Genomic DNA, 27,020 nt, shown 5'->3' on the forward strand with positions numbered 1-27,020 from the left:
TCACTTTTAGTTGATCATTAGTAATTGTTGGATAAGATTATAGGAAACAAGGAATATAAAATAAAATAAATAAAATTAGTAAGTGAAAGTCTGAGGCGTGGTGCCACTATCCTTAAAGATAATTTTTGCGCCTTTGAAGTATGAAACTCATTGCAAAAGGATTATAATAGTTATTCTCTAAGATTCAATAGACTCTTCTTTAGTAGTATAGGAACAGCATAAATAGAGAGAAGACCCAACTATTGAAGAGAGGAGGCGAATAAGATAAGTGAAGAAAGCTCAGAAAGTGAAAGGCTTAGGTGTGAGTTGAGAGTGAAGGTGTAAGACTGTATTTATAGGTATGAAGTGAGGTGAACGTTACACCAAATAAGGTAAACGTTGAACTAGAGTAGAGAGTTGTGAAAAAAACTTTAGAAAAAAACCTGACCAAGGCTTATTTACTGAGTCAGATAAACGTTGGAGCAAAACCAGATAAACTAGGTAGAATTTTAGTATGATTCAATCAAGACTGAAAACTTTAAAAAAAATTAATGTCAAAAGTGTACTTGGGCACTCGTAAAGGGGAATCTAAAATTTCTCAAGGTTTGGCCCAACCTTGTGTGCCTGCAAGCCTATTCTGTTTTTTTGCTTGCAACAAGCTCATAGTGTGTTTTCATATATAAAATATTCACTTTTCATGTATTTTGATAATATAAAATATTTAAACTTTATAAAATATACTATTTTCCAATAGTAACAAGGTCTTCGCTTTCCAATGGCCCTAGCGCATAGATGCAACATTCCGCTTATCTCTAAATCTGGTGTGTTCACTGCTGCTTCCACTTGGGCTTGGTAGAGAACTGTGAAGCCTAAAGTTGTTTGGCATAGGTTGAACTGGTTCTCCTACGATATTCCTACGCACTCTTTCATTGCTTGGCTTACCATTACTGGATAGATTAACCACTCTTTCTAGGCTCAGTTCTTGGGGATTCCAAGTTGCGAATTTAAGGTGCTGTGGTGTAAGGAGGAGGTAGTCTCGAAAGATCATATGTTTTATGACTGCAACTTCTCCAGGCCTATATGGAAAAGAATATTTGCAGGTTTATTTTGTTCAGAGAGAGATTGGAGACTGGCCAGCCGAAGTATCATGGGCTGTTCAAAATTTCAGGGGCAAATCACTTGCTTCTCTTCTTCTTCGACTTGCTTGGTCTGCTATCCCATTTGGGGAGCTAGGATCACTTGCAGGCATACCAGCACAGTCCCTTCCCAGTAGTCTGTTTAAGCAAGTAGTCTATGACATTCAAATTAAAGTCAATAGATTGCCTGCTGCTGATGATAAGCCACAAAATCACAGTTTGTGTGATAGGAGGGGTTTTGCTCTTAAGCTTTAATGTTTATAATTGGTTTAAACAATGATTATGAACTTTTATACTCTCACAGCAGATTTTTTTTGGTTGCTTCCTTGGGTGATGGAATAAAAAATTCATTATATATAAAAAAAAAGAATTGAAGATAGTGAGTCATTTTTTCACTGTAAACTATCTAGCAAAGTAGTCAATAGACTTTTTCGTCAAAATTGATATATAGTGGCATGCTTTTCATGCATGCTTATATGCATTCCCTTTTCATAGTTAATAATGGATTGCAAATTATGCGAATCCGGGATTTTACATGTCATGAAAGAACTTGTAAGTCTTGACATCTTCGACAACAAATCTGATTGCACCAATGCAACCCAAAACAGCAACAACTGAAAACCAGGCTGCTATTGCAATATTAAGAAGCTGCATGGAAAGGCGAAGTTCTCTGTTTTTGGGCATTTTCCCAGCTTTCAGGAATGCTAAAGCGGGGAAGACGAAGTCCAGGGGAGTGAATCCAATGGCACCGCAAATGGACACAAAATCCACGAAAAATGGCATGGCCGCAGCAACGAGAGTTACAAGAACAATGTAGATGGCGGTGAAGATAAGGCGGACAAAGTGACCTCTGAAGGGAAAACTGTTGGTTCTGTTGGAGAGCATTCTTTCCTCAAAGTAGGCATAAGTAGGCCTGCAATATATCTAAACAGAGAAATTGTTCAACACTTATTCGTTATTAAACAAAAATAATTTATCCAAATTAAAAGGTTTGTCTGACTTTTTTATCTGAACCCTGCCACTTTATGGAAGATCCTGCTTGGCATAGCTTTGAACATTTGTTTATGTATTTTTGCGAAGTACGTTGTTCTTCACAAGCAGTTGTCTGAATCTTAAACGGCATGTCAAGAATTAGTATTTTCTTTTTCTAGGAAGAAATAATCCATGGCTACCTGGCAGCATCCTGATATCTGAATCACAGCAATGATATTGGCCATGACAATTTTCCCTTCATCCGGAACAACAATTCATTTCCAAAATTCCAAATCAATTTTTTTTTCTTGATTTCTTATATGAGTTACACCACTTTCCCTTCGATCCTGATCCACGTAGCTCCGAATATTAACTTATGTTTCCTAAAAATTTAGAAAGTTATTCTTGAAAGAGTACCTGGTAGCATCCTGATATCTGAATCACAGCAAAGATATTGGCCATTACAATTGTCCATTTTGGGACAGTCAAAGAAGCCAAGATGTAAGGCTGGACTTCTGATCCAAATGCCCAGTATCCACTGAAAGCTAGTTGCCAGTAAGTTAAAACAATAACACCATATGCTGTCGACGCACCTTTATACATATTTTTCACTGCAGGTTCCCTCACTGTATACTGGGCAAAATTATCAGTGGTCAATGATTGCTAAGCGTGAAATGAATCAAAATTTATCCAGACCACTACAACCCTATGAAAGGTAAGCCTGTTAAACCTGTATTTCTGGAAGCATTGCATCTCCAAATGAAAAGGCAATTGCACCAAGAGCATTGAATGCAGCAAATCTCTTAGCAGAGGAGCTTCCCTGCAAACCATAACTGACCGACTCCCTATCAATCTTTTTACCTACAGAAGTATGAAAACTTTACTATTGGTACTAGAGGTAATATCAGGATCAAGTTTAGAAACCGAATCAACTCATAAATGGATATCTAAAAAATAACAAAACAAAAAGAAAAAGAAGAATTAAGTCCCAAGTCTACCATTATAGATTGTGACGCCAATGGCTGTGCCAGCAAAGCCAATTGTGCTTAAAGTGCATAACCCATTGACCCATCTTAGAGAGTGGATGTCAGGGAGCTGAGAGACGAAAAGTTCGAAAGCCCCAAAGAATATAATAAAGTGTTGCAAGGTGAGTGTGCCATCCTTATGGTAGTGCTTGTAAACAGCCTGACCAATAAAAGAAATTTAAGAAAGGAAAAGAAAGAACTTGAGGAAAAGAGTGAAACACATATGTTATTGCCCTATTGGTAGGATCCCTGCAGAAATCAGGCCAGACTGACTGACCTTGAGGCTGCTACCAGCAGCAATTTGAATGGCAATATTATTTCCCAACGAAGCCACCTGCTGAAAAAATGCAATAGACCAGTAACCCCAGAATCCTTCAAGAATAAAAAAAAATGTCAAGCAAATATCATAACAGTGACCGGTCACTTTCAGCAGGGCAACTATCTAACTGAAAAGAAGCCTACATAAGTACCTGAATTTAAATAGTAACAGCATTTACATAGAAATCACAAAAGTTAAAGAGAATGCAAGAGGAAATCAACAAGGAGAAGCTAGTACAGAAAGATACTGACCAAAGATACTCTGTGCAAGAAGCCGATATGTGACATGCTTCTTGCCATTCCACCTCCACAAAGAGGTAACTAGTAAGCTAGAATACCACGTAGCTAGAGTTGCAGCCACCAAACTACTTACACCTAGAAACCATCCGCAGCAAATTTATGGTGATGACTCATGAGAGATAGTAGAGGACTCCTTATTCCATTACCCTTTTGAAGAAATACAACTAAAATTCTTTTTCAATAACAAAAGCAGCTAGTTAAGAGTTGAAGATGCGGATCAAATTTAGTTTCATCCTGATAGTGTCAATTTAAAAAACTAGGAAATCAGAGCTGATCTTATCTAAAAGAGTAATTACTTTTAAGACTAGGAATAATTAAGACAAGAGACATAGTTGAAAGAAGTAAGGAGATGTACTTACCTAGAGGCCAGCCGAGAGAAGCGAGAGCAAAAGGCAGAGGAGCATAAGCGGCAGGGGTAGCAATGGTCGTGGCAACATGGAAAGCTGCGTGTTTCCATGTTCCTTTCCCAGCGGCTTCATGGCTTTTGGAATCTTCCCCTCCTATTTGCTTTTCTTCGTCTTCTTCGTGGACAGCTGTGGTTGTCCGGTCTTCTGTCTTCGATGGGAGTGATGCCTGGTCTGAACTCATTTCAGGTTCTTTGCCTTCGCTGGCAACTGAGTTAGAATATTCTTCGGTGTTGAAGTTAAAAACAAAAGCAGTACATCTTATAAGAGCTTCCATTAATTATAATAAATTAACAATGAGAAGTGAGAAGGCTAATTTTTCTTCGTTTTTAATGCTGGGTTTGACGATTCTCTGGCATGCTACTATACTAGAATCGGTGGCAAGTTGGTACTTGGTTCTCTTTTTCAACGATAATTGCTGCTTTGGAAAGAAAGCTTTCGCTAACTGACAAACTTAGCAGCAACCTCACTAGCTTCTAGTCAAACCTTGTAAAACCGGTAGTCCTGAATCAGTAACACGACACCGCATCATGCCCATTCCAAGTAACTTGCGTGATACAAAGCAGAGAGCAGATGACATAGTCTCAAGTCACTCGCCTACTCACACTTTCAATTCAGAAAAATATATTTATTAAATAGACAAAATTTTTATTTATAAATTTAAAATTATCTCATTTTTATAAAAATACAAAATTTATGTTATTTTCACCCATTCAATTATCTTATCTTGACATTAATATCTCTTATGAAAAGTTTCATGTAAAATTAAATAAATTTTAAAAATTTACTTATAAACTTGAAATTCATTTAATATCGTTTCAACATGAAATCCGTCTTTCCCTTCTTTTCTTCGCTGTCGTGGCGAGCTTCTATTGGCTTAAAAACGCCTCTGACCACAATTGTCTTGGTGCATAAAACGGTTAAAAAAAACTCTGCTTCCCCTAGAGTGAAGACGCTTCTTTTGTGGATTCTCATCGAAATTCGGTTCTTCTTCGATTAACGGCGCAATGGTTTACATCGCAGCGTGGGACGAATTCGTGGAGCGAACCGTACAGTTATTCCGTGCCGATCCTGAATCTGTAGGTTAACTTTCCTCTCTATCTCCTACTCTATTGTCATTGTTATTAAATGGAAATTGAAATTCTTGTCTGATTAACAGTTAGGGTTTGTTATTTATCAGTCATGATTGTTACTGATTTTTTTTATGAGGGTCTATTTTTCTGGATTTGGATCGGGGGGACCTAGACTCGGTATTGCATGAAGTACCGACATTGTGATGGCAAATTGGTTTTGAAAGTTACCGATAACAAAGAGGTATGAAATGCATTGCACCGTTGACTTAATGTGATTCAATTGTTGTACGGAAGTGTTAATTGATGTTTAGTTGCCAACAAATTCGGTTGGATTTTGGGATTCATTAAGAAAATGTCTGAGAATTTGAGCATCTGTTTACCTTCAATGGATTTGCCTATATGCATATGAATATGTGGATAATGTACTTGAGATTGTATCCGGTTTCGCTCTCGTTTGTGTTTTTTCTGTTGGTATGTTGTTTCTTAGTTTTAAAAGAAGTTATACTGGGAAACATTATTCTTTTGATAACAGTTTAGATTATTACTGTGCCTTTTAGATTAAGAAATTTGATGGCATGTTGTCGACGGGAATAAAAACTGAAAAAACTCTGATCATAGATTATGGAAGACCTAGGTTTCTTGAAATAGCCTTATGAACCTGATCTCCATAACTCCTTGGTGAAGTTGGCACAAACATCCTGTCTTGTTACTTTCTTATCTTTTTGCAGTCAAGTTATCTAGAGTATACAGCACAAGTAGCAATTAAACTGATTTTTTTTCCCTGTTTCTGGCCCCAAATTAGAGAAAATGCTAATAGATTTGACTTTTTTTTAGTAGAAAAAAAATGCATGAGTAAATCTTGCCAGTGCCTGCTGTTATGCTATGTTTTTCAGTTTGTAAAATTGGTAGAAGCAGAAGAAAGGCAAGGGAAATTGCATAAAAAGAACTTTAAGGAAGCCGCTTCAATAAGGTTAGCATTAACTGGTAAAGTGATGCAGTTGGCCATTTATCAAATTCTCTATTATATGGAGAAAATTTTCCACATGACTCTTGCCTTGTTTTGGGATCTTTTAAAATTCCTCAAGAATTATGCTTGGTTTACTTGAAAACTTAGTTGCTCAGTTGTGTTTAGATAAGTTTACACAAAGTGTGAAACTGATTTCTTTACCTCAAAAATTGTAGTCTACTTGAAACCATGAATCGAAAGGTTATGTATGGCATAAAAGCTTTTTTTTTTTTTTTGAAAATCGAATGGCAGAATAGTTTTAACCCTGTCAGTTATGTCTGACCTATGTGTCATTGGGTGATCAGTTCATAGTTTCAGGATTCAGGAACCTATTTGCACTCTCCAGCTGTTTGATATGTTTCCTTATTTTATTTGGGTGGATTTTCGGCTTAATCCTTTGTATACAATTTTTTTTTTTAAAAAAAAACAATGCAAGTACAAACTGTGTCATGTTTGAGCACTGTATTAGCCAACTCATTTAAGACTTGTTAATCAATATTATTGTTACTTTGACTTGGAAGAAGTATGTACTATCAATAATTGGCACATCTTATCAGAATATCATTATAGCTTTGTGGGTTTGAAAGGTTAGTGAGAATTTGATAATTGAGGAAAGATGGCAGAGAAGGATCAATCTTTAAGTCAATTTGAACTTAATATCTCAAGCGTAAGTGATACAAGAGCATAATTAAAGCCTAGACCATGGTGCTGTTAGGATCATGGTTGAATGGTAAAGGATGTAATTGATAAGAATCCTGCATTGCTTGGATATCTCAAATTTGAATGTAGAAGAGCCTAATTGGAGCCTGCACCTAGCCGCTAATAGCTTCTGGACAGCACCAAAGGCCCAAAGCAGTCTAGGGTTCTTATATAAAAGTTAGTATAGTCAGTTTGTTGGGATAATAAGATACATCAGATGATCACAATTAAATCTCAGTGCTGTTTCTGTCCCCCTCCTAATGTCTTACAACAGTATCTGTGCTACTTAAATAAGATATTCATACCTTGTGTACGTGCGGTGCCTTGAGATTTTCAATTTTCACCTTCTACTGTCTTTTTAGCCTTTACATTCCTCAAGGAAAAGAACTGATCAGTTGTAATTTTGAGACTTTTGAATGGGAATCTATGACATGGATTTGAAGTTATTCTCCTTCTTTTATGTTATATGCTGTATGCTATCGGGCTTGCTCATGAAGTTGCTCTGTTTCTTCTAATTGTTATTAGTGCCTTAAGTTCAAGACAGATCAAGCACAGGAGGCTAAGAAGATGGAGAAACTGAACAATATATTCTTCACTTTGATGGCTCGGGGACCCGATGGTATCTTTCTTTATTGCTTTGTATTCAAAATCCCTCATCTGTGTTCAATAAGTAGCAAAATGCAAGTCACTATTATCCGATGGCAGTTAAGTACATTCTATTCTAACTTATTCCTCTATAGGAGCTCAACAAAAAAGGAGGGAGCTGGGGAAGAAAAAAGATATTTTTCTTTCTGTTTTTTTGTTTTTTGATGATTAAAAAGAATATTTTTCTGTTTAAGAATGCAAGGAGTTTTCTGGGATGTCTATACTCCTGCAAGGAATTGTCTCTTAAATGTCTTAAAAGTTAAAGTGATACAAAAATTTATGGAGTTTCTTTTTGACATACAATGAAATCCAAAATCAAGAATCCAATTGGATAAAAGAAACCCTGTCAAACATGTACAATTGAAGTTTGGCCATGGAGTTCACTTACTGTTATGAACAATTTTTTCCAACATCTTTTATGTCATTTGTCGATGTGTGTTTGGTTTTCTATCTGGATGTTTTAACTAGTTAGCATACTTGCTTTTGATGCAGTGGACATGTCAGAAATTACAGGGAAAGAACAGATGGAAGCACAGCCAGCAAAGAAGGGAAGGGGAAGAAAACAGTAGCTTGATATGCAGGTAGACATGAGGTTTTTGAACAAATATGATAGGACCCAGTGAATTTTAGAGAGAAATTTTGTGACTTATGGTTTGAAAATGCTCAGATTGTCAAAATTTTTCTGAAGATATTAAGACGAAATATTATTGATTTTCTGGATTCCCTAGAATGCAGATTCACTTTCTGTACAAGTATATCATTATGTTCCCTTTCAAAAAATAAGATATATGCCCCCTTTTGGGCTGGATAGAAGTTCTCAATCCTTCACCAATCACTTCTGGAAAAGGAATGCGGAATGTGGACCATCTCTGTTTTTGCTCATTATACAGGGTGCAGAAATGGTCATGACCCTTGAATTTTATACGATTCTCCATCTGTAAATTTGGATATTTACTTGAAAAGCGTGGCATGGAGTAATGCCAACCCCTGGGAAACGCCCTGCACCCAATAAATCTGCAAAAGAGCAAAAATCTCTTTTCTTTTCAGTAGTCGCGCAGTAACTGTTTATTCGCTGTACTCGAGTGTGAATGTGTTGTCAATTTGTAGGCAGCTTTGGATTATACTACTTCTGAGAAACTGTGAGTTCAGACTGGTAAAACCTGACTTAATAATTATGAATCGCTTTGTTGATTGATGGTGCGAAACTCGAGGCACAAGTAACGTACATGAATTACAGGGCACAGCCTCCACTAAACTTGCGTGGTGGGTTCTGCCTCTGCCAGATAATTGCGAGACTCGTACCCAAAACAAGTTTAATAAATTACAAGGGGTTGAAAATGAGTGGGAACTGCCCGGGTGACACGGCCTGCGAGTCCAACCCAACCAATGATCGGGTTATTATGCAGACAGGGGTTCTCGCAGGCATACCCGCAGCAGCCACATGGACGACACAGGCGAGACTCTCCGCAAGTATCTTGCGCACTAGCGCCCCAGCGGGCCTGACACGTTAAGCCTGGCTTGCCAAGGCCGCGTGCAGGTCTCCTAAGCGTAGGCAGGTCGCATGCATAACTGGGACGCGCATGCTTGAGCGCCTCGCACAGTCGGGCCGCGCGTTCAGATGGGTTGCTCGTACTTGCGCTTCCCGCTCATCTGGGCCGCGAGCCTCCTGCACCCAACGTGTAAGGAAACGCTAGCGCCTAGTCTTTAAGTCCTGCTTGGAAGGGTGCCGCGCAAGCAATGTAGCCCCAGGGCCTAAATTGTGGGCGCCACTCGGGGGCTTGTTGTACGAGCCGCACACGCTGGGTGCGCTTACGACTGGTGCACCCAGCATCAGCAAGCTGCGCATCTTGCGCACTCGTGAGCCGCGTGCCCCCGCGACCAGCACATGCAGTGCAGCCGTGGGCCTCTCCCAGCGCACCACAGTCTGCCCATGCAGGAGCTGATTTGGTGGAGCCGCATGGGCGGTAAGGGGGCCAAATTCCTTCTGATTGAGGTTAAGGTTGAATACTTGCTTCCTAAGTTAGGAAATATTATTTCTTCAACTGTATCTTCACTCTTTTACACACTACTAAGAAAATCTAAATTAATTTATTTTTTTGTTTTAATTTACTTGAGACCAAATAGGTCAGAGGCTATAAATAGTCACTTTAAATAATTTTTTCTTTTCATCAAGTAATATTTTTATATTTAGATTTTAAGTATTTTATTTTTTATTATCTTCACTCTTTTACACACTACTAAGAAAATCTAAATTAATTTATTTTTTTGTTTTAATTTACTTGAGACCAAATAGGTCAGAGGCTATAAATAGTCACTTTAAATAGTTTTTTCTTTTCATCAAGTAATTTATTTTTATATTTAGATTTTAAGTATTTTATTTTTTATTATTAAAATAATAATATTTATTTATTTTTTAATTTTTTCTTTATGTTATTTATTTCATGTTTTCGTATATTTAAGAATTCTCGTTAATACTTGTAGAGTCGTACATACGCAAAACTGGAACTTAATCGTCGTACAAAACTTGAATAAATTTCCAAGATCATGACACCGTCTCCCCCCCCGCCCCCCACCCCACCCACGGCGTTTGGGTGAAATTCATACCAAAATATCCCTCCATGCAATCATATTTATTAACAAATAGACAAAACAAATTGAATGTCCCATCAAATCTTGTTACTACAAGCAATTGCAATCGTTATCTTTTGCATGGGTGGGAGACAGGCAAGCCTTTTTGTTCCCACGGTATCTCGTCCGGTTTTCACTAGCAAGTTCATTACAAGAGCAAAGTGAGAATGCAAAGAGGCCGAGGCAGAAGCCAAAGCCAAAGAATGCAAAATAATTCAGCAAAAACTCTAATCATGCCGTACGTTTAAGGCTCGTCCCTCCTCAGTCCTCAGATCCCAATGCATTTGTCTACTACCATACTTTGCTTTTATCTGGCTAAAAAAGATAAAGGCGTTTAAAGTTCATGTGCCAAGAAAAGCTTGTGAAATCCCAGTACCCTTGTCTCCCCCTGAGAATAGTAATACTATTTGCAAAAGAGAGAAAAAAAAAAAGGAAAAAAAAGAATTGAAAGTTCGTGGAAAAATTATTCTCCAAATAAAGAGACAGATGGACAGAATGTTTTTGGTGGGTATAAGCAGAGACAAAGTGCATTATTTCTTTATCAAGGGGGTATGTTGGGAGGCCTGGTGGGGCTTCCACCTTCCAGGAAGCTCTGGTTTGGAGTCCAAAAATATACTATATTCTCCTAATTTGGTGATTTTATTCCCATAGTGACACTCACCTGTGATTTGTGAACGTGTGGGCTAAAGGGTTTTTGTGTCTGCTTCAATTCCTTAATCTATAAAAAACATTGAAAAGGAAACAGATTTCTACCAGGATTTGCATGAAGATTTGATTAGTTGTAACGAGAATATTTTGCTTATCGATATAACCAAAGGTGATCATTTCACCGTGCAGAACCGCTCAAAAAGGTGTTGGCATCATGCTGAACTTGTCAATTTATGTGTTTACTAGCCGATGATAAAAGATTTCCTGCTTTCATCACTGTGCTTTACCCTTTTTTTTTTTTCCCCATAAAGCTATTAGTACAGCGCAAAGCTAAAAACTTTCGTAATTAAAAGCAAAAATGGTTGCTTTAAGTCCTTGATGTAACTCGTCTGAATTACCCCATGCTTTATTGCTAATGATTATATGCTTTCTTTCCTTTTCTTCTTCTGTGTGATACTAAAAAGAATAATGTCATGAACATAGTGCGATAAAAGTTTTGATGAGTCTGAAAATTTTGATATCAGATCAACAGCTTTTGCCTTTAAAGCTATGCAAAAGATGAAATTACCACCTTGTACTAAATGAATTTTTAAATTTTGATTTATTAAAATAAATTCATAAACGTATACATATAAACTTGTAATCTTAATAAAAAATTAACTATTATCAAATTCAATATTTTTTTCTATCTCGTGATTTAATTATATAATTACGTAATAATTGCTTTGATTTTTTATCTTTCTTGTTTTCCTTTTTTTGTCTCTCACCCTTCCTTAAAGCAACATTCTATTGAAGAGTGTTATACAAACTTTCCAATTTTCTTCTTCTCTATTCTCACCTTCGTCGCTTTGTTGCAGTTGGGACTGATTATCAACATTGGCTATCGACAATTGATCATCGATAATCAACGATCACTGACCAACAATCTACAATTATATTTTGTAAAGTATTGAGTTTTATTTTTTGGATTCTACCATGTTAGCTACCTAATGGGTATGAGTCAAATGTCATTTGAGCATAAATTATTAATGGTTAAATATACAAATAAGTCTTTGAATTATATTAAGAAAGTCAATTTAATTTTTTTATTGTATTCAAATAAGTTTTAAAATTTTTATTTTAAATCAAATAAGTTTCTCACAATAATTATTGACTAATTTCTATTAATTAATACAATTATTAATTTTTGATTATCCGTCATCTTCCACATGACATATTAACGTGTCATGTTGATGATATTACTATTATGTGATAGATGACGTGATATAAAAAATTATTGATTAAGAATTAAGTATTTTTTGTTTTATTCATTCAAATATTCAAAAATTATTAATTAGAGATTTAAAACAAAATTTTTTTAAAAAAATCTATTTGTTTCAAATGGATTACTATTGTGTCGTAGTTTATTGCCATCTTCTTAATTGAAGCCATTATTCTTAAAATACCATCACTTTCTTTAACATTCTCCAAACTCAACATACCTTATTGTAAGAATGTCTTCTTCCAATCTACAATTTCTATTTTTTTTTAAAATCGTTTTTTTGGATAATCTTGAATTTTTAAAATTTATAAAAAGATGTAGAAAAAGAATCTATTATTGTTAGTAAATAAAATTCAATACCATTAGCTTTCTCTTATAAATGCTAAAGAAGAGAAAAGTATAAGATGTTTTTACATACTCTAAAAAAGAAAAGGGAGGATTTAACTTTTTTTTATTGTGGATTAATATTGTGTGTCTTTATTAGTTTCAGCATTATAAATGCTGTATGTCCTACCTTTACTCTTTGTGTTTTTAGTTATTCTCATATTTTTTAATACTAACTTTCAATCAAGCAATAATGGCTTCAATCAAACTGGAAAGGTTGGATTAGATTGTTTTTAGGAAAGATGGATGATAATTTGTTAAGAAACGATAGTAATCAGTTTGAAATGATTAGTGTTTTTTTTTTCAAATTTTTGATCAATAATTTTTAGACATTTAGAAAGGAAAAAACTCAATTCCAAGTTAATATTTTTTGATACCATATCATTTGACATGTGGCAGTGATGTCAATGCCATGTGCTAGATGACGTTATATAAAAATTGCTAATTGTATCATTGATTGATGGGAGTTAATTAACAATTAATGAGAGGGACTTATTTGATACAGAATAAAAATTTAATAATTTATTTAAATGCAATAAAAGAATAGAGATTAAATTGAATTTTTTGATATAGTTCAAAAAGTTATTTAAATATTCAGTTAATATTAATTAACATTTTATCTTATAATAGTTAATTTTTCATTAAAATTAAAGATTTGTTTTGGGTACATATCAAAGTTTAAAAGCTTGTTTAGGTACAATAAAATGTGAAAGCTTATTTAAAAAACTAATTATAATTTAGGGATTTCTTTTTACTATTTAACTCAAAAAAAAAAAACTTAAAGAGAAAATAAAGATAATCAATTTCTGTCTTTTTTTTTTTTCATGTTTAGATTGAAGAATAGAAAACTGCAGTTAATTTCATAGAATCTAGGAGAAAAAGGAACACATAATTAACTTCATATGATTAGAAAAGGAAAGTTTATTATGTACAGATAGAAAACCTTTTGACTTACTCCTAGCTAAGAAAAAAATGATGCATGGTGACAATTTATTTCGTATGCATAAACAATTATATTAAAATTTCGAATAAATTCTGAAAATAAAAAAAGAATCTATTTACCCCGTTTTGAGGCAATGACATTAATATATTGAGTTAAGAGTAAATAGACAATGAGGCCTATTGGAGGATTTATGACATTAGATTCCAATGCAAAACTATATAATTTCTGAATGGAACATTGTTTAGGATTCCCAAAACATTTTGTTAAAACAAAGTAACAATTTCCATGGATGTTAGGTAATGGAGAATCTGAGAATCAAGAGAAGTCCTCAAAAGTCAAAAAGGAGATAAACTACACTTTGGTTCCTGGAAATAGCATTTGTTGAAAATCAGGCAGCAATTGTGATGGAATAATTTTACAGACATATTGGCCCATCTTCAGTATCATCCGTCGTTTTCCATGAGACTTTAACATGTTCAAACATATTTTCTTCTTCTTATTCCACTCACTGACGATTCGATTTGTTGAGTTCACTGGATAATGACTTTAGTTTTTCAGTCCAAGAATTTGGTTCATGAACACAATTTCCAGGATTTTGTACTTCTCTTCATGCTTTCATAGCACCTACTTGTTTTTCAAGCCAAATGGTTGAGGATAAACCATAAAAAACATAGAGACATACCTACAAATAATGTAATTATATAAATATTTATATATGTTTTTTTTTCTCATTTAAACCATGTGAAATAAGAACAATATATCATGAATCAGAAATAGTAAAAACAAGATCACATTTTCCACCTTCATGGCAGCAGTCATTTCGATGTTGGAAAGACACAAGAAATTTAGGGGCTCTGAATCTCTAGGGTTACTATGATTATGCACTTTGAAATTTATGAAATGTTGAAACTATATGTCTACATCGTGCCTTTTATTATGTTTTCTACCCTGAGGTAAAACAAACCCTGGCAGTAATTGGTATACAATTTACTGCCATCTTTTTCTCCCCCACATTCTTCATTCTACTAGTCTTTTTTTTTTCCTCTTCAAACACACCACTACAGTTTGCATTTCTTGTCCAATTTTAATTGTAAAATTGATTAATTAATTTTATTAATACATTCAAATATTGGGCTCAATAATTTTGTATTATATGTAATATTCCTTTAATTAAGTCCATTATAGTTTGGCTGAAAAAAAAATTACCATATTGTTGTTATCATAGCAGTGGGCTCCTTTAAATCCACCATAAATAATAGTCAGCATTTAAACAAATGCATTCCTAAAGGGCCATAATAGTAATTTAAATATACAGGATGGGGTGCCCCGCTCTCAGGCCTAATCCGAAATCTTGGACTGGAAATTCTTCCCCATTAATAAAACCTTAAATAAATGTTAAAAGTACACGATTACCCCAGGCCCCCTAGCGAAATAAAAGAAGCCCACGGGACGGAGCAGGAGTCAACGGCAGCGGGACCCACGCGGTTGTCACACACCGACCTTCGCGGTGCTACTGTTCTCACGGCGCAAGTTAGAGGTCCACCAAGAGCAATTGGCGGTCAAAGGCAGCACCACCACCTTGGGTTACGTGTCAGACTTTAGGGGCGAGAACGTACACACGTGGAGAGACTCGATTGGGTGAGCCCAACAACGGCTATTTGGGATGCTGCTACCGAGTACCGGTCTGGGCCCCACTTATGAGGCGGACATTTTGATAAGAAGAGGAAGAAAGGAAAGATAAAATAAAATGAAGTCTCGAAGCAAAGTAAAAAACAAGCAAATAGTTTACAGCCATTTGGCCCTCTGGTTACTCTTGCCTTCGTTTTTCTGGTATATTTTTATTTTAATTTTTTTTAAAAAAATTGGGTAAGACACTGGGGGTTGGTTTTGCAATTTCTACTGAATTTAAAAAAGCGTTATTATTTTTCTTTTTTTGTCGGTTCGCTAAACCTTTTTAACAACCAATTGGGTCATTGACCTAAATTTGACTTAATAAGTTAGGATTGGGCTTATCTTAAGAAAGCAAAATCTGCCAAAAAGATTAGATATATGCATGGTTGTATCGTATGCATTCCTCTATACATGTAATAAGTAGTAGGGGTAGCACTTTTTCATGGGATTCTATATGTAATAATTAAGCTATCAAAATCTATGCAAATTCAAAAAGGGTTATGAGTAAGGGTCATTTTAGAAAGAGGCGAATGTCTGATGCACAATGAATATGTATCATTTGATTTCTGATTGCTTTTATGGCTTGTTTTAACATTTGATTAGCAAAATTTGCCAAAGAAGAATGGTAACATAGCTTTTAACATTCTTCCGCCTTGAACTAGTAAAAATAATATACATATATCTTCAAATGTTGTCCCTTAATAGGAAAAAAAAAGTAATTGACTTATGGTCAATCTTTAAGCATCATTCTGTCTTCATTGCCATTGCCATTGCCATTGGGTATAAAAGAAAATGGAGGATGCATGACTCTCTTAAGATGTAAATGGGTGGAATCCATCGTTTCCATACCATAAAACAACTTTTAGGAAGTCAGCTGGCAACTCAATTTCGAATCATCAGACCCTGTAACATTCCTAGGGCAAGGAAAAATTGACAACAACCTGAGGTAAATAGTAGAGTAAAAAGTTAAAAACAAGTGGAAAGTTAGTCTAAAAGTCTCAATTCTTGACCAGCTTCTCAACAACTCCTGCAATTTAGAGTACAAGACAAAGAAAGAAACTTCAAAGCACATCTGGTTCTGGTAGAAGTAAAAAACTGGAGGTGAAATGTTTAGTCATATAAAAAGAATATTTAATTAAAAAAATGGAGGAGGGCAGGAAGGCACTAATTAAAGCCAGAAATGGCAGAAGAAAAAAGAATAAACCAAGGTCTTTGCTTGGGACCCACGTTCAAATCTGTGACAGAGACGGCAGTTTCATTGCCTCAGCTCCTCTTCTGCTGCTCAACATGCCCTTTATTTATTTAAATCTCTCTCTCTCTATTGAATTTCTTTGTTCTGCTTTCTCTCTCCACAATTTTCTTTTGTGATTATATTTTTCAAATAATATTTGTAGAGTAGTATAATAGAAAGAAAAGAAAAGATGGGAGCCTTGTTTTGTTATGGCCGTTTGTGAATTCTCTCAAAGGCACAAACAAAGTCTTCTCTTTCACACCTTTCAATCTCAAGAAAAACATGGGAAGAAGAATCTAGGGTTTGACAACACTAAGTCCAACAAGGTCTGGTTTTTTTGTTTTTGGTACTTAGTCCTTTGTTTTCTCCTAATGAGATAGCTGTTCCTGCTTTCATCCTTGTGTGGTTTTTTTCTTTCTTTCTTTCTTTCTTTGTTTTAGTCAGTTTTTACAGGCCCTGTTAAATCTGATCTTCTTCGCCTTCTCTGTTTGGGAAAAGGAAAAAAAATGGCCTTTTAAGCTAAATTTGGTTCAAATTCAGTTGAAAGAGTCCTTTTTAGGTCTTTGGGTGATCTGAAAATTGAATTTTGAGGATGGCTCTACTTTTTTTGTTAAAGATCTAATATTTTTGTAAACTTTGCTGTTTCTATGGTATTTTGGGGTTTAGGTAACTTGGGTTTGGGGAATTAGTTTTTTTTTTCTTTTGTTGTTTTGGGTTTGGGAGTACCATGGAGGAGGTTGAGGAGGCTAACAAGGTAGCAGTAGAGAGTTGCCATAGAGTTTTGAGTATTTTGTCTCAGCCTCAGGATCAGGTTCACTATAGAAATTTAATGGCTGAAACTGGGGAGGCTGTTTTTAGGTTCAAAAGAGTAGTTTCTCTTTTAAACGCTGGTTTGGGACATGCACGAGTGAAGCTAAGGAAATCACAAACCCCTTTTCCTCAGAGCATCCTTTTGGATAATCCACACCATACGGCAACTGATTATCCATCCAAGAATTTGCAGCTTGGTTACCATGAAAGCTCAGTTCAGGAATTGAGTTCACATGCTAAAAATTCTCTCTATTTAGGAAACCCATCTTTGGAGCTGAGTTCAAATGGGAAAAACCCTCTTCAAGTTGCGCAACAAGGGCCATCCGGGCACTACCTTTATCTCCAACAGCAACAGCTGCAACAAAGGTTACAGCTCCAACAGCAGCAACAGCAGCAACAGCAGCAGCAACAACAACAACAACAACAGCAAATGAAACATCAAGCTGAAATGATGTTTAGAAAGAGAAATAGTGGCATTAACTTGAATTTTGATAGCTCTAGTTGCACACCTACCATGTCATCGACTAGGTCATTCATTTCATCCTTGAGTATAGATGGTAGTGTAGCTAACTTGGATGGTGGGAGTGCCTTCCATATAATTGGGGCGCCTCGATCCTCAGATCAGGGTTCCCAACCGAAGAAGAAGTGTTCTGCTAGGGGAGAAGATGGGAGTGTCAAATGTGGAAGTAGTGGTAGATGCCACTGCTCGAAAAAGAGGTTAGATTCTCTTTCTCCCTCTTTAGTATCTCTATGGAATTATGCCCTTCATATTAATTCTTATAATTGCCTTTTTTTCCTTTTATGGAGAAGGGGATTGATCTAGTTTTAAACTTTTTGCCTTAATTGCTTGCACTGGGTTGGCAGGAAACATAGAGTAAAGAGATCAATCAAGGTGCCTGCTATCAGTAGCAAGCTTGCTGATATTCCTCCTGATGATTATTCTTGGAGGAAATATGGGCAGAAGCCAATCAAGGGTTCTCCTCACCCTAGGTAATGGTCATCATCTTTTTTATGTATCAGACTTAGGTGTGACATATTGTTTGTGAAATTTGGTGTTTGCTTGTGAGGATTTACAAATTTACGTGCGTACAGGAATTTTTAAATTGAAACTTCGTGAACTCAATCATCTTAGTGTCTGTTATCTGATTATTACTTCCATTAGGAGAAAGTGTTGCAGATTTGAAGTTGATAGAAGAAGAACATTTTCCCACTTCTTTTTAGGAAACATTGTTGCAAAACAATCATTTTATTATGTAAACCAAAGTGATGTCAGCTACTCTCCATTAGATAGTAATAGTTCATAACTATGCTTTTACTGCATTGAAGGAGTGCCTTAGTCCCGTGATATTAGAAGGAAACTATCAAGCGTTGAAAAATTTTGACCCATGGTGAGGTGAAAGTTAGATGATACTGAGAGGATGAAGAGGACTTAACCTCTTCCTTTCTTCTAACAAGCATACCACATAGTGTTTAAGATTTTGATTCTCTTTTAATCTTTCTTCGCAGCAGGGCCAAAGCTGAAGTAATTAGTATTAATTGAAGTGGAGATGCACCTACTCTTTTATTTTTTTAGTGTTTAAAGAAAGCTTGTGAATTTGATTTGCATTTAGTGGAATCCTGTCTCAGTTGATCAACTTAGGAGGCTTTTTCTTTTAAACCGGTGCAGGGGATATTATAAATGTAGCAGCATGAGAGGTTGCCCTGCAAGGAAACATGTGGAGAGGTGCTTGGAAGAGCCATCCATGCTTATTGTTACCTATGAAGGTGAGCATAACCACCCATGGTTACCATCACAATCAACAGCATAGATCTCAGTGGAAACTTTTGTAAGATCGCTTCAAGCCTTTGGATGTTCAATCGGTTACCATTTTAATGGTTGGCTTGACTTGCTCCTGTACATATTTTGCATGGTTAAAGCGTGGGATATATCGGAGCAGTTTCTTTTGCTTTTTCTTTCTCTTTTTTAAGGCTTCGGAGGGTTGGCTTTCCAAGCCTTTTTAACAATTTGGCAGCCGGCATTAAGCCTAGTGCTGGACCAAAAGAAATTGTAGAATTGGGGTTTAAACTGTAAGAACTCTTCCATCTTTCATGGCAATCAATGCTTGAAAGGAGTTGAACTTTTTGATTTCAATGAAATGCCATTAGTGCTGCACAAGGTGGTGTTGGTGTTGGAGGTTGTGGGGCTGCATATCTTTTGTCTGTAACACGCCTTTAATTGGAATTTATTCTACAAGAGGCTTGCTTGCTAATAAATGGGGGGCGTGTCTACGCGTTAAAATCTTTGGAATCAAACTAAAATTGTCAAAATTTTGTCCAAATATGAAGTTTTGGTTACAATTTTAGTTTTGGTGACAATTCTGCAGCCCTTCCAATCAACAGGATTTGCATGTACAGCTGGAAACTCTGAAATGATATGTGACCAGTGTCCGAAAGTGCTGAGTTAGAATCCAATTATGTATTGTGGTATGGTTCTGAGCTTGTTGAACCAATCGGTTTCAGCTTTCCTTTTCTTGTTTGTTTCCTCTGCCGTGAAGAATTATTGAAGTCAAATTCTAGCGAGCCCTTGCAACAAGGCATGTGAGTCATGTACGGCTAACCAACATGGACAACATGCCTTGACACATTGCATTCACATTCTTCTTCCTTTGTCATTACTCAGTTCCAAACGAAGAATGGAAACTCTCACTGACCTCCCTTGTTCTCAACTTTGTTTCAAGTACTGGCCGTGGCACAATAGTACAATTTCCATTGCATTCTAAAATATGGGATTAATTATATTATTATATAGTTTGGAGAATCTTAATTTGAATGGATTGAAAGGCTTATAGAAGATGGAAGTCAAAAGTCTCACCTTAGGTTGAACTTGGTTAAGGACTCGATGTGTCAAACACTCATAATGATTGCAGCAACCTTAGGAACTAAGTAAGATAAGCTTAGAAGGTAATGAGTTGGTTGTTGACTGGGATCTCCAATCAGAAGAGTCAACCTGTTAAGTAATTACATGATGACGTAAGGAATGTGAAATAAATAGATGTTTATCAAGTTTGGCTCTCGGCAAGTAGGCTTTCGTAGTGTATTTGGGTACAAAGATTGCACTGAACAGCATAGAACATCTTCAATTTGTAATGAATTTGTGTTGTTACAAGAGTTCCCAATTTCCACTTCAAGAACAATAAAACTAGGTTTAGGGTTGATAGTTAACACTACACAAGTATGATTTTAGGGTGAGTCGAGATAGTTAATTTGTATTATCCGTTGTGTAATTAAATTGAATGTGTTACAAGAGTGATTGTAGCATAAAAGCCTCTTTGGTCTGCACGGGTCAACATCTCCTGCGCGTTGGCTGTTTTGGTGCTGTGACATCTCTTCTACTGGGGTTATGATTTTAACTTAATAATATTAATAATAGATTTTCTTTTTCTCAACTCCCGTGAGATTAGATTTGATAATAGACATTTTCACGCCACTCTTCCAGCAAATCAGGTTTTATTCAATGTCAAATGTAAAGTGATACTTAAAAATTCATCGGAATGCCACTTTGAATGTTGAATATATCCGTCGCCCGACTTATGTCTCTCTTCACTGTTGATTTGGATTATCCTTGGATTGATTTTCAAAAGATTCTTATTGTTTCTTTAAACGTTATTCCCCTTTATATTATTCGCTTTCATGATGCTTTTGTGCAGATGGTGCCTTCCTAGTACTTATTTCATTCACGTTTATTTGAAGAATATGCAATATTTTATAAAATTTTAAAAAGACAACCAAAAAAAAAAATACGCTTAATTTTCGCTTGAGTATATTTGGGGGTGCGGAGGAAACAAACGCAAACGTTACTAAGTCTTGTTCTAACTTGACTACTCACCGTCAGAAAAGTAGCAGCACTAAACACACTGATCAAAATTAAATTAACAAAACACCATTCCAATAAGGCCAAGAATGAAGGCACATGCAGAATCTTCACTTGAGTGGAATAAACCTGGAGGAATGGGTGGCACCAATACCAGGCCTCCCGTGCTTCACAGGCTTGTAGCTGATGGAGAATTCAGCCAAATAATGGCCTATCATTTCAGGCTTGATTTCCACTTGATTGAAGGTCTTCCCATTGTAAACACCAATAATACTACCAATCATTTCGGGAACTATAATCATGTTGCGTAGGTGTGTCCTTACAGGCTCAGGTTTCTCACCGGGTGGGGCCTCCCGTTTCTATTTCAAGACAGCAGAATAACATTTCAGTGTATGGTGCTATGCACATTCACTTTGGTCATCAAACTTTCATTGCCAGGGAAGAAAACAGTTCAAGCAAAGTTTTATTGTAAATCACACAACATTAAGAAATCTTGATTGACAGCATATAGTGCTATCTACATTCACAGGCAACAAAACTGCAGCCAAAAATCTTCATGCGACAAAGATGGTAAAGATGATGGTGCACAGTAACTAAAGAAAGGGCATAGGAAATGGAAAGATAACAATGAAATGATTTTTAAAAATAACATGTGATATCAAAACATGGCAATCAATAACTGCTACCAATATAACTGCATCACACTTTTAGTATCTAGTCAATTTCCATGCATAGCCAATGGAGGTTCAGATCCGTCATCAGCATATCAAAAAAAAAGAAAAGGGGGGTGGTGGGGTGTAAAGGGTGGCAAAGCCAAATTAATATCATTGCTTGTTTCTGAGAGGACTAGAACTGCAGGACACTAAAAATATGTCCCAAAACCAGATCAGTATAATTCCTACCACACTCAATTTATTTGTGCAATGAATAACACCATCGAACTTTTCACAGACTCAGTAAAATGTTGTAATGCCATTTACCAACACTTCCTTCAATATCTCATCTTAGGTATCAACTTCATAGCAACTCTTTTAACCAAAGAAAGAGGGGGAAAATGAAAATTGAGCTTTTCAGTGGTTTGATAATTAGCCCACAGCAATGTTTCGAAAAACAGAGGCACAAAAATTGCGATGCTTCATACTACACTCATTGCTAAGGGTGGAAATGTCATCATATTGTAGAGGTAACTTTACATTTCCTCATCAAAAGATTGAATTGAAACTCAATAAGACCAATACTACCCTCTTATAGCTAGCAGGCTTTTTCTTGTGTTAATTGATTTCTCTAATAGTAACCGTAAATCACCACCAACATCTAAAACAGTCACATGTTTTCCTTCCCAACAACAATAAATTCACAGCCATTTAACAACCCTAGGTTATTCATTCCTTTGCCTGGTTTAAATAGTGGAAGAAGCTTTGCAAGACCCCGTTTTCCATACTGATATCACGATCAATCAAACCATCCCTTTAGTTAATATAGTTATGAAGATCAACTCAATGTTCTAACAGAATAATCATCAACCATTTACAAATAACTTCTCCCAACAAGTGAACATGCAAAAATATTATATTGAAAAGATGACATAACCAGTTTCCCAATCTGACTGCTTGCGAAACACCAAAATCTATCATGCATACACATCAAGACAAAGAAACTAGAGGAGAAAAACAATTGGTGCATTGATAAACTATAAGGCAATATGTTACCAAACAGAGTTGAGTACAACAAAACTCGTTTAGATGTGCAATCTAAACAGAGTGAAGATAAAGCATCTAATAAGAATTCTAAAACCTTAGATATCATCAATAAGATTTTGCTATATCTAGTTAATCTTATGGAAGAACAAAACAACCAATTGCAACACTATATTACAGAAAGAATAGGAAACAATTATCCAAAATCATAAGCATTTCGCGTTTCTAATGATAAACATCAGAACAGCAATAGAGCAAGTGCAAATCCACACAGAAAAAGAAAATCTCATAAGAATAGTTTAATTCCTCATACAGTCGAAACGATGGATAAAAAACACTCACCGCCTTACGCAATTTCTTGATCAGAGCCATTGGCTTTCTCTTTAAACCTCTCTGAAACCTAAAAAGAAAAATGATAACTATCTTATTTTACAATTCAAAGGCAATAAAAACAAGCTTAAAGAAGAAAGGAAAATCTAATAGGGATGATAGTGAGATGTGACCTTCGGCGAGCACGAGCGGGGAAGAGCTTGACGAGCTCATCAGTGGACATATCCAAGAGAGCGTCGAGATCGACACCTCTGAAACTGAACTTCTTGAATGTTCTCTTCTTCGGTATCCCTGGCGCAGCAACATCGGCTTCCACATCCGCCTAATTAAAAATGAACCCAAAAACAGAGAAAGAGAGAAAAAAATCGATATTGTTAAGACAGCATTTGGATCCTGAGAAATTGAAGGAAATGAACTGGAAAATGCAGTGAAATTGAAAGTAAAGAGAGATAAGTAGAGTGAGAGATGATAGCAAGACCATGGCTAGAGACGAAGCAGTAAACAGCACAAAAATTCCTAAGCCGCGGGAGCGAGGGAGAGAGAGTCTGCAGATTTTAGGGTTTGGGGATTGCAGTGTGAAATTTATAGTATAACCGAAATGGAAATGGGCATTTTATTCGAGTCACCCGGATTGGATCCGAATGGGTTAAGATCGACCAATTTTCCTCTTTTACCCTTAACCCCGGCCGATCTTTTGTTTTGATTCATTTTTTAAAATGAGTTTTCTTAAGCTTTGACAGGATAATGACGATATCAAGATTTATAAATATTTAAAGTAATTAATTAATAATTTAAAGATTATAATTAAAAAAATATTATTCAACTTTTAATAGTTAAAGTATTTATTATGAATATTATTTAATCTTAATAAATATTTTCAAGTTACAGTGTTACAAACTTTAATACAAATCTCTTCATTTAGAAAGTACAGTGAAACATTTAATTACTATAATATGGATTAATATTATTTCAATTTTTCGAAACTATGAATTAATATTTCTTAGCACAAAATAAACTTTGGGTTAATATATATATTTTTTTAAAAAGTAAAATCTACAAACATGCATAAATTTTGATAATATAGTTATGCATACCCGTAAATTTTAATCTTCCAATTTCTTTATTGAAATTGCAGTCATTAAGTTATATCTCAAAAAAAAAAAATTGCTAAAGTGATTGCATCTATTTGATGAATTTAAACTTCAAATAACAATAACTATTCAATAAATACTACAAACCCCTTAATTACCACAATTAGTTCTCCTTTTGTAATTTTAAGTGCAAAAATTTCTTTTTTTTGGACACTATGTAATCATCTTTAGAAAAAGTGATATGTGCTATTTCGTTTGAATTTAGAAAGTACCTAATAACAAGGGAATGTAATCAAAATAATAGGCATAAAGTGATATAGGTTATTTTGATTAATAAAATAAATACATTTATAATAACTTGGAAAAAATTGATCTTTTGTGGTAATTTAAAATTCAATATTTTACATAGAAATTTTCTTACACGTTATTAGGAGAACCTCTATACATAATTATAAACCAGCACTTCTTATTTGACAACTTTGTTTTTTTATAATATATAAAAAAATTATTTTTATGTAAAGTAAATCATATAGATCCCAACCATAATTTATTTAATTTTTCTTTTTTACTTGGCATTTCATTTCATTTCTAGTCAACAAAAATCACGCACAGGCCAATCTTGGATGATTGGTCTAGGAAAATAGTGTGGCTTAGGAAAGATGCAATAGAGGGAGATCAGATGGTAGTCCACCATAATCCCTCATTTAAAGATGTATTAATGTCCTCGGATGGTGATGATTTATTTTCAGATGAATGTATGGGGTAAAGGATGATTTAGGAGACGAGGATAGCAATGTTGTTGAATTTGAAAATGAATCTTTTGAGGTAGACAAGGATAATACAGAGGATTTTTATTTTAAGACAATTAATGGGGTGCCTTCCATAAAGATCTTGAATTGTAAGCAAGTTGAGCTTTCTAAGAGATGGAATTGGTTGATTATATTATGTTTTTTAGGGCATCCCATCTTTTACAAATTGCTTTGTGATAAAATAGTTATGTTATGGTAGTCTAAGGGCAAATTCAATGTTGTTGATCTTGATGAAGAAAATTATTTGATTAAATTCTCTATGGAAAAGGATTGTCTCAAAGCATTGTTGGATGGTCCATGGATGATTCGAGACCATTATTTGTTGGTGAAGCCTTAGTCACCATCCTTTTCTTGAGAATCATAGGATCTAGTTGCGGTTGCAGCTTGGGTTAAGTTTCCAAGGATGCCACTGCATTTGTATTATAAATCTATTTTGAGACGAATTGCCTTTCTCTTGGGTAATTTATTGAAGATAGATTATAAAATGGATTCTGAAAAAAAGGGGGAAGTTTGATGTATTGCAATAAAACTTGATCTGTTGAAATTGCTGCTCCCTAGATTCTTCCTTAATGAAAAGTTACGAAAAATTGAATATAAGGGTTTACTTAGGGTTTGTTTCAATTATGGGGTTTGTGGACATGTTAAGGAGACTTGCCCTAGGCAAACGATGGAATTTAATGCAATCACACAAAATGTAAACATCATGGACAAATCTCAATTCGAGCCCTCACCCTTCAGTTCATGGATGTTGGTATCATGTAGAAAATTATGGAGTGGGGAGGTTAATCAAGGATTGGCATGAGACATGAATGGTGGTAAACGTGTTCATCAAGGATCTCGGTTTGTTGCTTTAAAAGTAGAACAGAAAGGGGGTTTAGTTCCAAATAATTGGATAGTGGAGAAAGGTGAGGCTTCGAATCAAGGTAAGCTAGTTAAGTTAAATACTTTGTTGGCGAACAAGAAGGAGGATTTTCACTATCAAAACAAAAGCCTTTGTAAGGCTTCTAAATCCAATGATAATCATAATATGGAAACCACTTTTAAGGGTCCTTGGCCTATTTTTAATGAAATATCTAACAAGAAGATGAGTGATTCTACGATTACTGAAGGTGAGATGGTGATTGATGATTATAATAAAAAGGAAGCAAGAACAATCATGGTTGTGACAGGTGAGATGCCTAATTTAGCATTTAAAAATGATGAAACTAGTCCTATGAATGAATCTAGTCTACAATCATGTGAGTAAAGAATTGTTCCTCAAGCTATATCACTCGACCCTTGTTCCTCAAGCTATATCACTCGACCCTTTAAAACATTCAGTAGTTAGAATAGTTGAAGAGCTGAAATCTAAGGGAAACTCTTTTAAATTGCTATCAAATCGCATTTCAAGTCTGACAACTGAATGTATGGGGGCTATTAAATTGCATGGAGAAAGAAAGTTGCTAGATAAGAAAGGAGTGGTTTGAGTCAACAAATCTCTGTTAAGAAAGAAGATGAAACCATAAGTGTGAAGTCTAATGAGCAGAAAAATCAGATTCCTAATGTTTTGTCGAAGGAGAAAGCTCAGTTGAGAAATGTTGTGGCTAATTTAATAGTTGAAATGGAGAGTACTACTACATGCATGTTGGAGACGAAAACCACTATGTTGGTTGATGGATCAAATAATGACTTGTAAGTCATTTTCCTTTTATTATGATTTTATTTAATGAATTTTTGAACTCTTGTATAAAATTATCAGGGAGCAAGAGATAGAAACTTTGTTAGAATCATGCATGATTTCATCAAGTAGTTCAAGTTGAGTATGGTGGCTTAGGTGGAGCCGTGTATTAGTGGTGTTTCTGCTGATAGAGTTATTAAAAATGTTAGTGTAGTAAGCTCATTGTGAGAAATACTAAGAGAGGGGTGAATTGATATTTTAAGATTTTTTTTGCAAGCTTAATGAAAAATAACCTCTTTTTGAAAAACAATTTTTCTTCTTGTGTAAAAAACGAACCAAGTGATTTTTTTAATGCAAATATCAACAATAAACCACAAGGCATAAAAATAAATCAAGACATAAGAAGTTTATAGTGATTTGGCTTTTTCAAATGCCTACATCCACTCCCTTGAC

At 35.3% G+C, this 27,020-nt stretch overlaps 4 protein-coding genes across 5 annotated transcripts; 2 read left to right on the forward strand and 2 right to left on the reverse strand.

The window, feature by feature from the left end:
* Positions 1-1,528: 1,528 nt before the first annotated feature.
* LOC110413950 (GABA transporter 1-like) lies at positions 1,529-4,367 on the reverse strand. The gene is made up of 7 exons (XM_021424983.2): positions 4,090-4,367; positions 3,683-3,805; positions 3,390-3,484; positions 3,086-3,272; positions 2,818-2,948; positions 2,505-2,720; positions 1,529-2,039 (listed from the first exon to the last, which is right to left on the reverse strand). Exons 1-7 carry the CDS (start codon positions 4,316-4,318, stop codon positions 1,647-1,649), a joined length of 1,374 nt encoding a protein of 457 aa, XP_021280658.2. The 5' UTR covers positions 4,319-4,367; the 3' UTR covers positions 1,529-1,646.
* A 630-nt stretch (positions 4,368-4,997) lies between these two features.
* Positions 4,998-8,370, forward strand: LOC110413577 (Signal recognition particle, SRP9/SRP14 subunit). 2 transcript variants are annotated; one of them, XM_021424438.2, is made up of 5 exons: positions 4,998-5,213; positions 5,380-5,448; positions 6,101-6,177; positions 7,438-7,531; positions 8,050-8,093. In XM_021424438.2, exons 1-4 carry the CDS (start codon positions 5,142-5,144, stop codon positions 7,490-7,492), a joined length of 273 nt encoding a protein of 90 aa, XP_021280113.1. In that variant the 5' UTR covers positions 4,998-5,141; the 3' UTR covers positions 7,493-7,531; positions 8,050-8,093. The 2 variants fall into 2 exon arrangements, with proteins under 2 accessions (XP_021280113.1, XP_021280112.1); XM_021424437.2 differs by lacking the exon at positions 6,101-6,177 and having other exon boundaries at positions 5,028-5,213; positions 8,050-8,370.
* A 7,981-nt stretch (positions 8,371-16,351) lies between these two features.
* On the forward strand, positions 16,352-19,288 carry WRKY21 (WRKY DNA-binding protein 21). Its single transcript, XM_021423987.2, has 3 exons — positions 16,352-17,850; positions 17,998-18,123; positions 18,800-19,288. The coding sequence occupies exons 1-3, from the start codon at positions 17,051-17,053 to the stop codon at positions 18,939-18,941; spliced, it is 1,068 nt and encodes a 355-aa protein (XP_021279662.1). The 5' UTR covers positions 16,352-17,050; the 3' UTR covers positions 18,942-19,288.
* Positions 19,289-20,910: 1,622 nt separating this feature from the next.
* On the reverse strand, positions 20,911-23,607 carry LOC110413226 (small ribosomal subunit protein uS19x). Its single transcript, XM_021423988.2, has 4 exons — positions 23,489-23,607; positions 23,184-23,332; positions 23,023-23,080; positions 20,911-21,342 (listed from the first exon to the last, which is right to left on the reverse strand). The coding sequence occupies exons 1-4, from the start codon at positions 23,489-23,491 to the stop codon at positions 21,094-21,096; spliced, it is 459 nt and encodes a 152-aa protein (XP_021279663.1). The 5' UTR covers positions 23,492-23,607; the 3' UTR covers positions 20,911-21,093.
* Between the last annotated feature and the right edge of the window lie 3,413 nt (positions 23,608-27,020).

Source organism: Theobroma umbraticum, unplaced genomic scaffold (genome assembly GCF_002168275.2).
Source record: "Theobroma umbraticum cultivar Fairchild unplaced genomic scaffold, ASM216827v3 scaffold_4.1, whole genome shotgun sequence".
NCBI lineage: Eukaryota > Viridiplantae > Streptophyta > Magnoliopsida > Malvales > Malvaceae > Theobroma > Theobroma umbraticum.

What these genes read in the sequence shown, in the direction of transcription:
- LOC110413950 (XM_021424983.2), bottom strand. Translation starts at nt 4,318, where the DNA reads ATGAGTTCAGACCAGGCATCACTCCCATCGAAGACAGAAGACCGGACA. An exon ending in CTGCTGGTAGCAGCCTCAAG is followed by an intron (nt 3,273 to 3,389) that starts GTCAGTCAGTCT and finishes TTTATTGGTCAG; the next exon opens with GCTGTTTACAAGCACTACCA. An exon ending in AGATATCAGGATGCTACCAG is followed by an intron (nt 2,040 to 2,504) that starts GTACTCTTTCAA and finishes TTCTCTGTTTAG; the next exon opens with ATATATTGCAGGCCTACTTA.
- LOC110413577 (XM_021424437.2), top strand. Translation starts at nt 5,142, where the DNA reads ATGGTTTACATCGCAGCGTGGGACGAATTCGTGGAGCGAACCGTACAG. An exon ending in TCCGTGCCGATCCTGAATCT is followed by an intron (nt 5,214 to 5,379) that starts GTAGGTTAACTT and finishes GGGGGGACCTAG; the next exon opens with ACTCGGTATTGCATGAAGTA. An exon ending in AAGTTACCGATAACAAAGAG is followed by an intron (nt 5,449 to 7,437) that starts GTATGAAATGCA and finishes AATTGTTATTAG; the next exon opens with TGCCTTAAGTTCAAGACAGA.
- WRKY21 (XM_021423987.2), top strand. Translation starts at nt 17,051, where the DNA reads ATGGAGGAGGTTGAGGAGGCTAACAAGGTAGCAGTAGAGAGTTGCCAT. An exon ending in TGCCACTGCTCGAAAAAGAG is followed by an intron (nt 17,851 to 17,997) that starts GTTAGATTCTCT and finishes CTGGGTTGGCAG; the next exon opens with GAAACATAGAGTAAAGAGAT. An exon ending in AAGGGTTCTCCTCACCCTAG is followed by an intron (nt 18,124 to 18,799) that starts GTAATGGTCATC and finishes AAACCGGTGCAG; the next exon opens with GGGATATTATAAATGTAGCA.
- LOC110413226 (XM_021423988.2), bottom strand. An exon ending in CCCGCTCGTGCTCGCCGAAG is followed by an intron (nt 23,081 to 23,183) that starts GTCACATCTCAC and finishes TTTTCTTTTTAG; the next exon opens with GTTTCAGAGAGGTTTAAAGA. An exon ending in TCAAGAAATTGCGTAAGGCG is followed by an intron (nt 21,343 to 23,022) that starts GTGAGTGTTTTT and finishes GTCTTGAAATAG; the next exon opens with AAACGGGAGGCCCCACCCGG.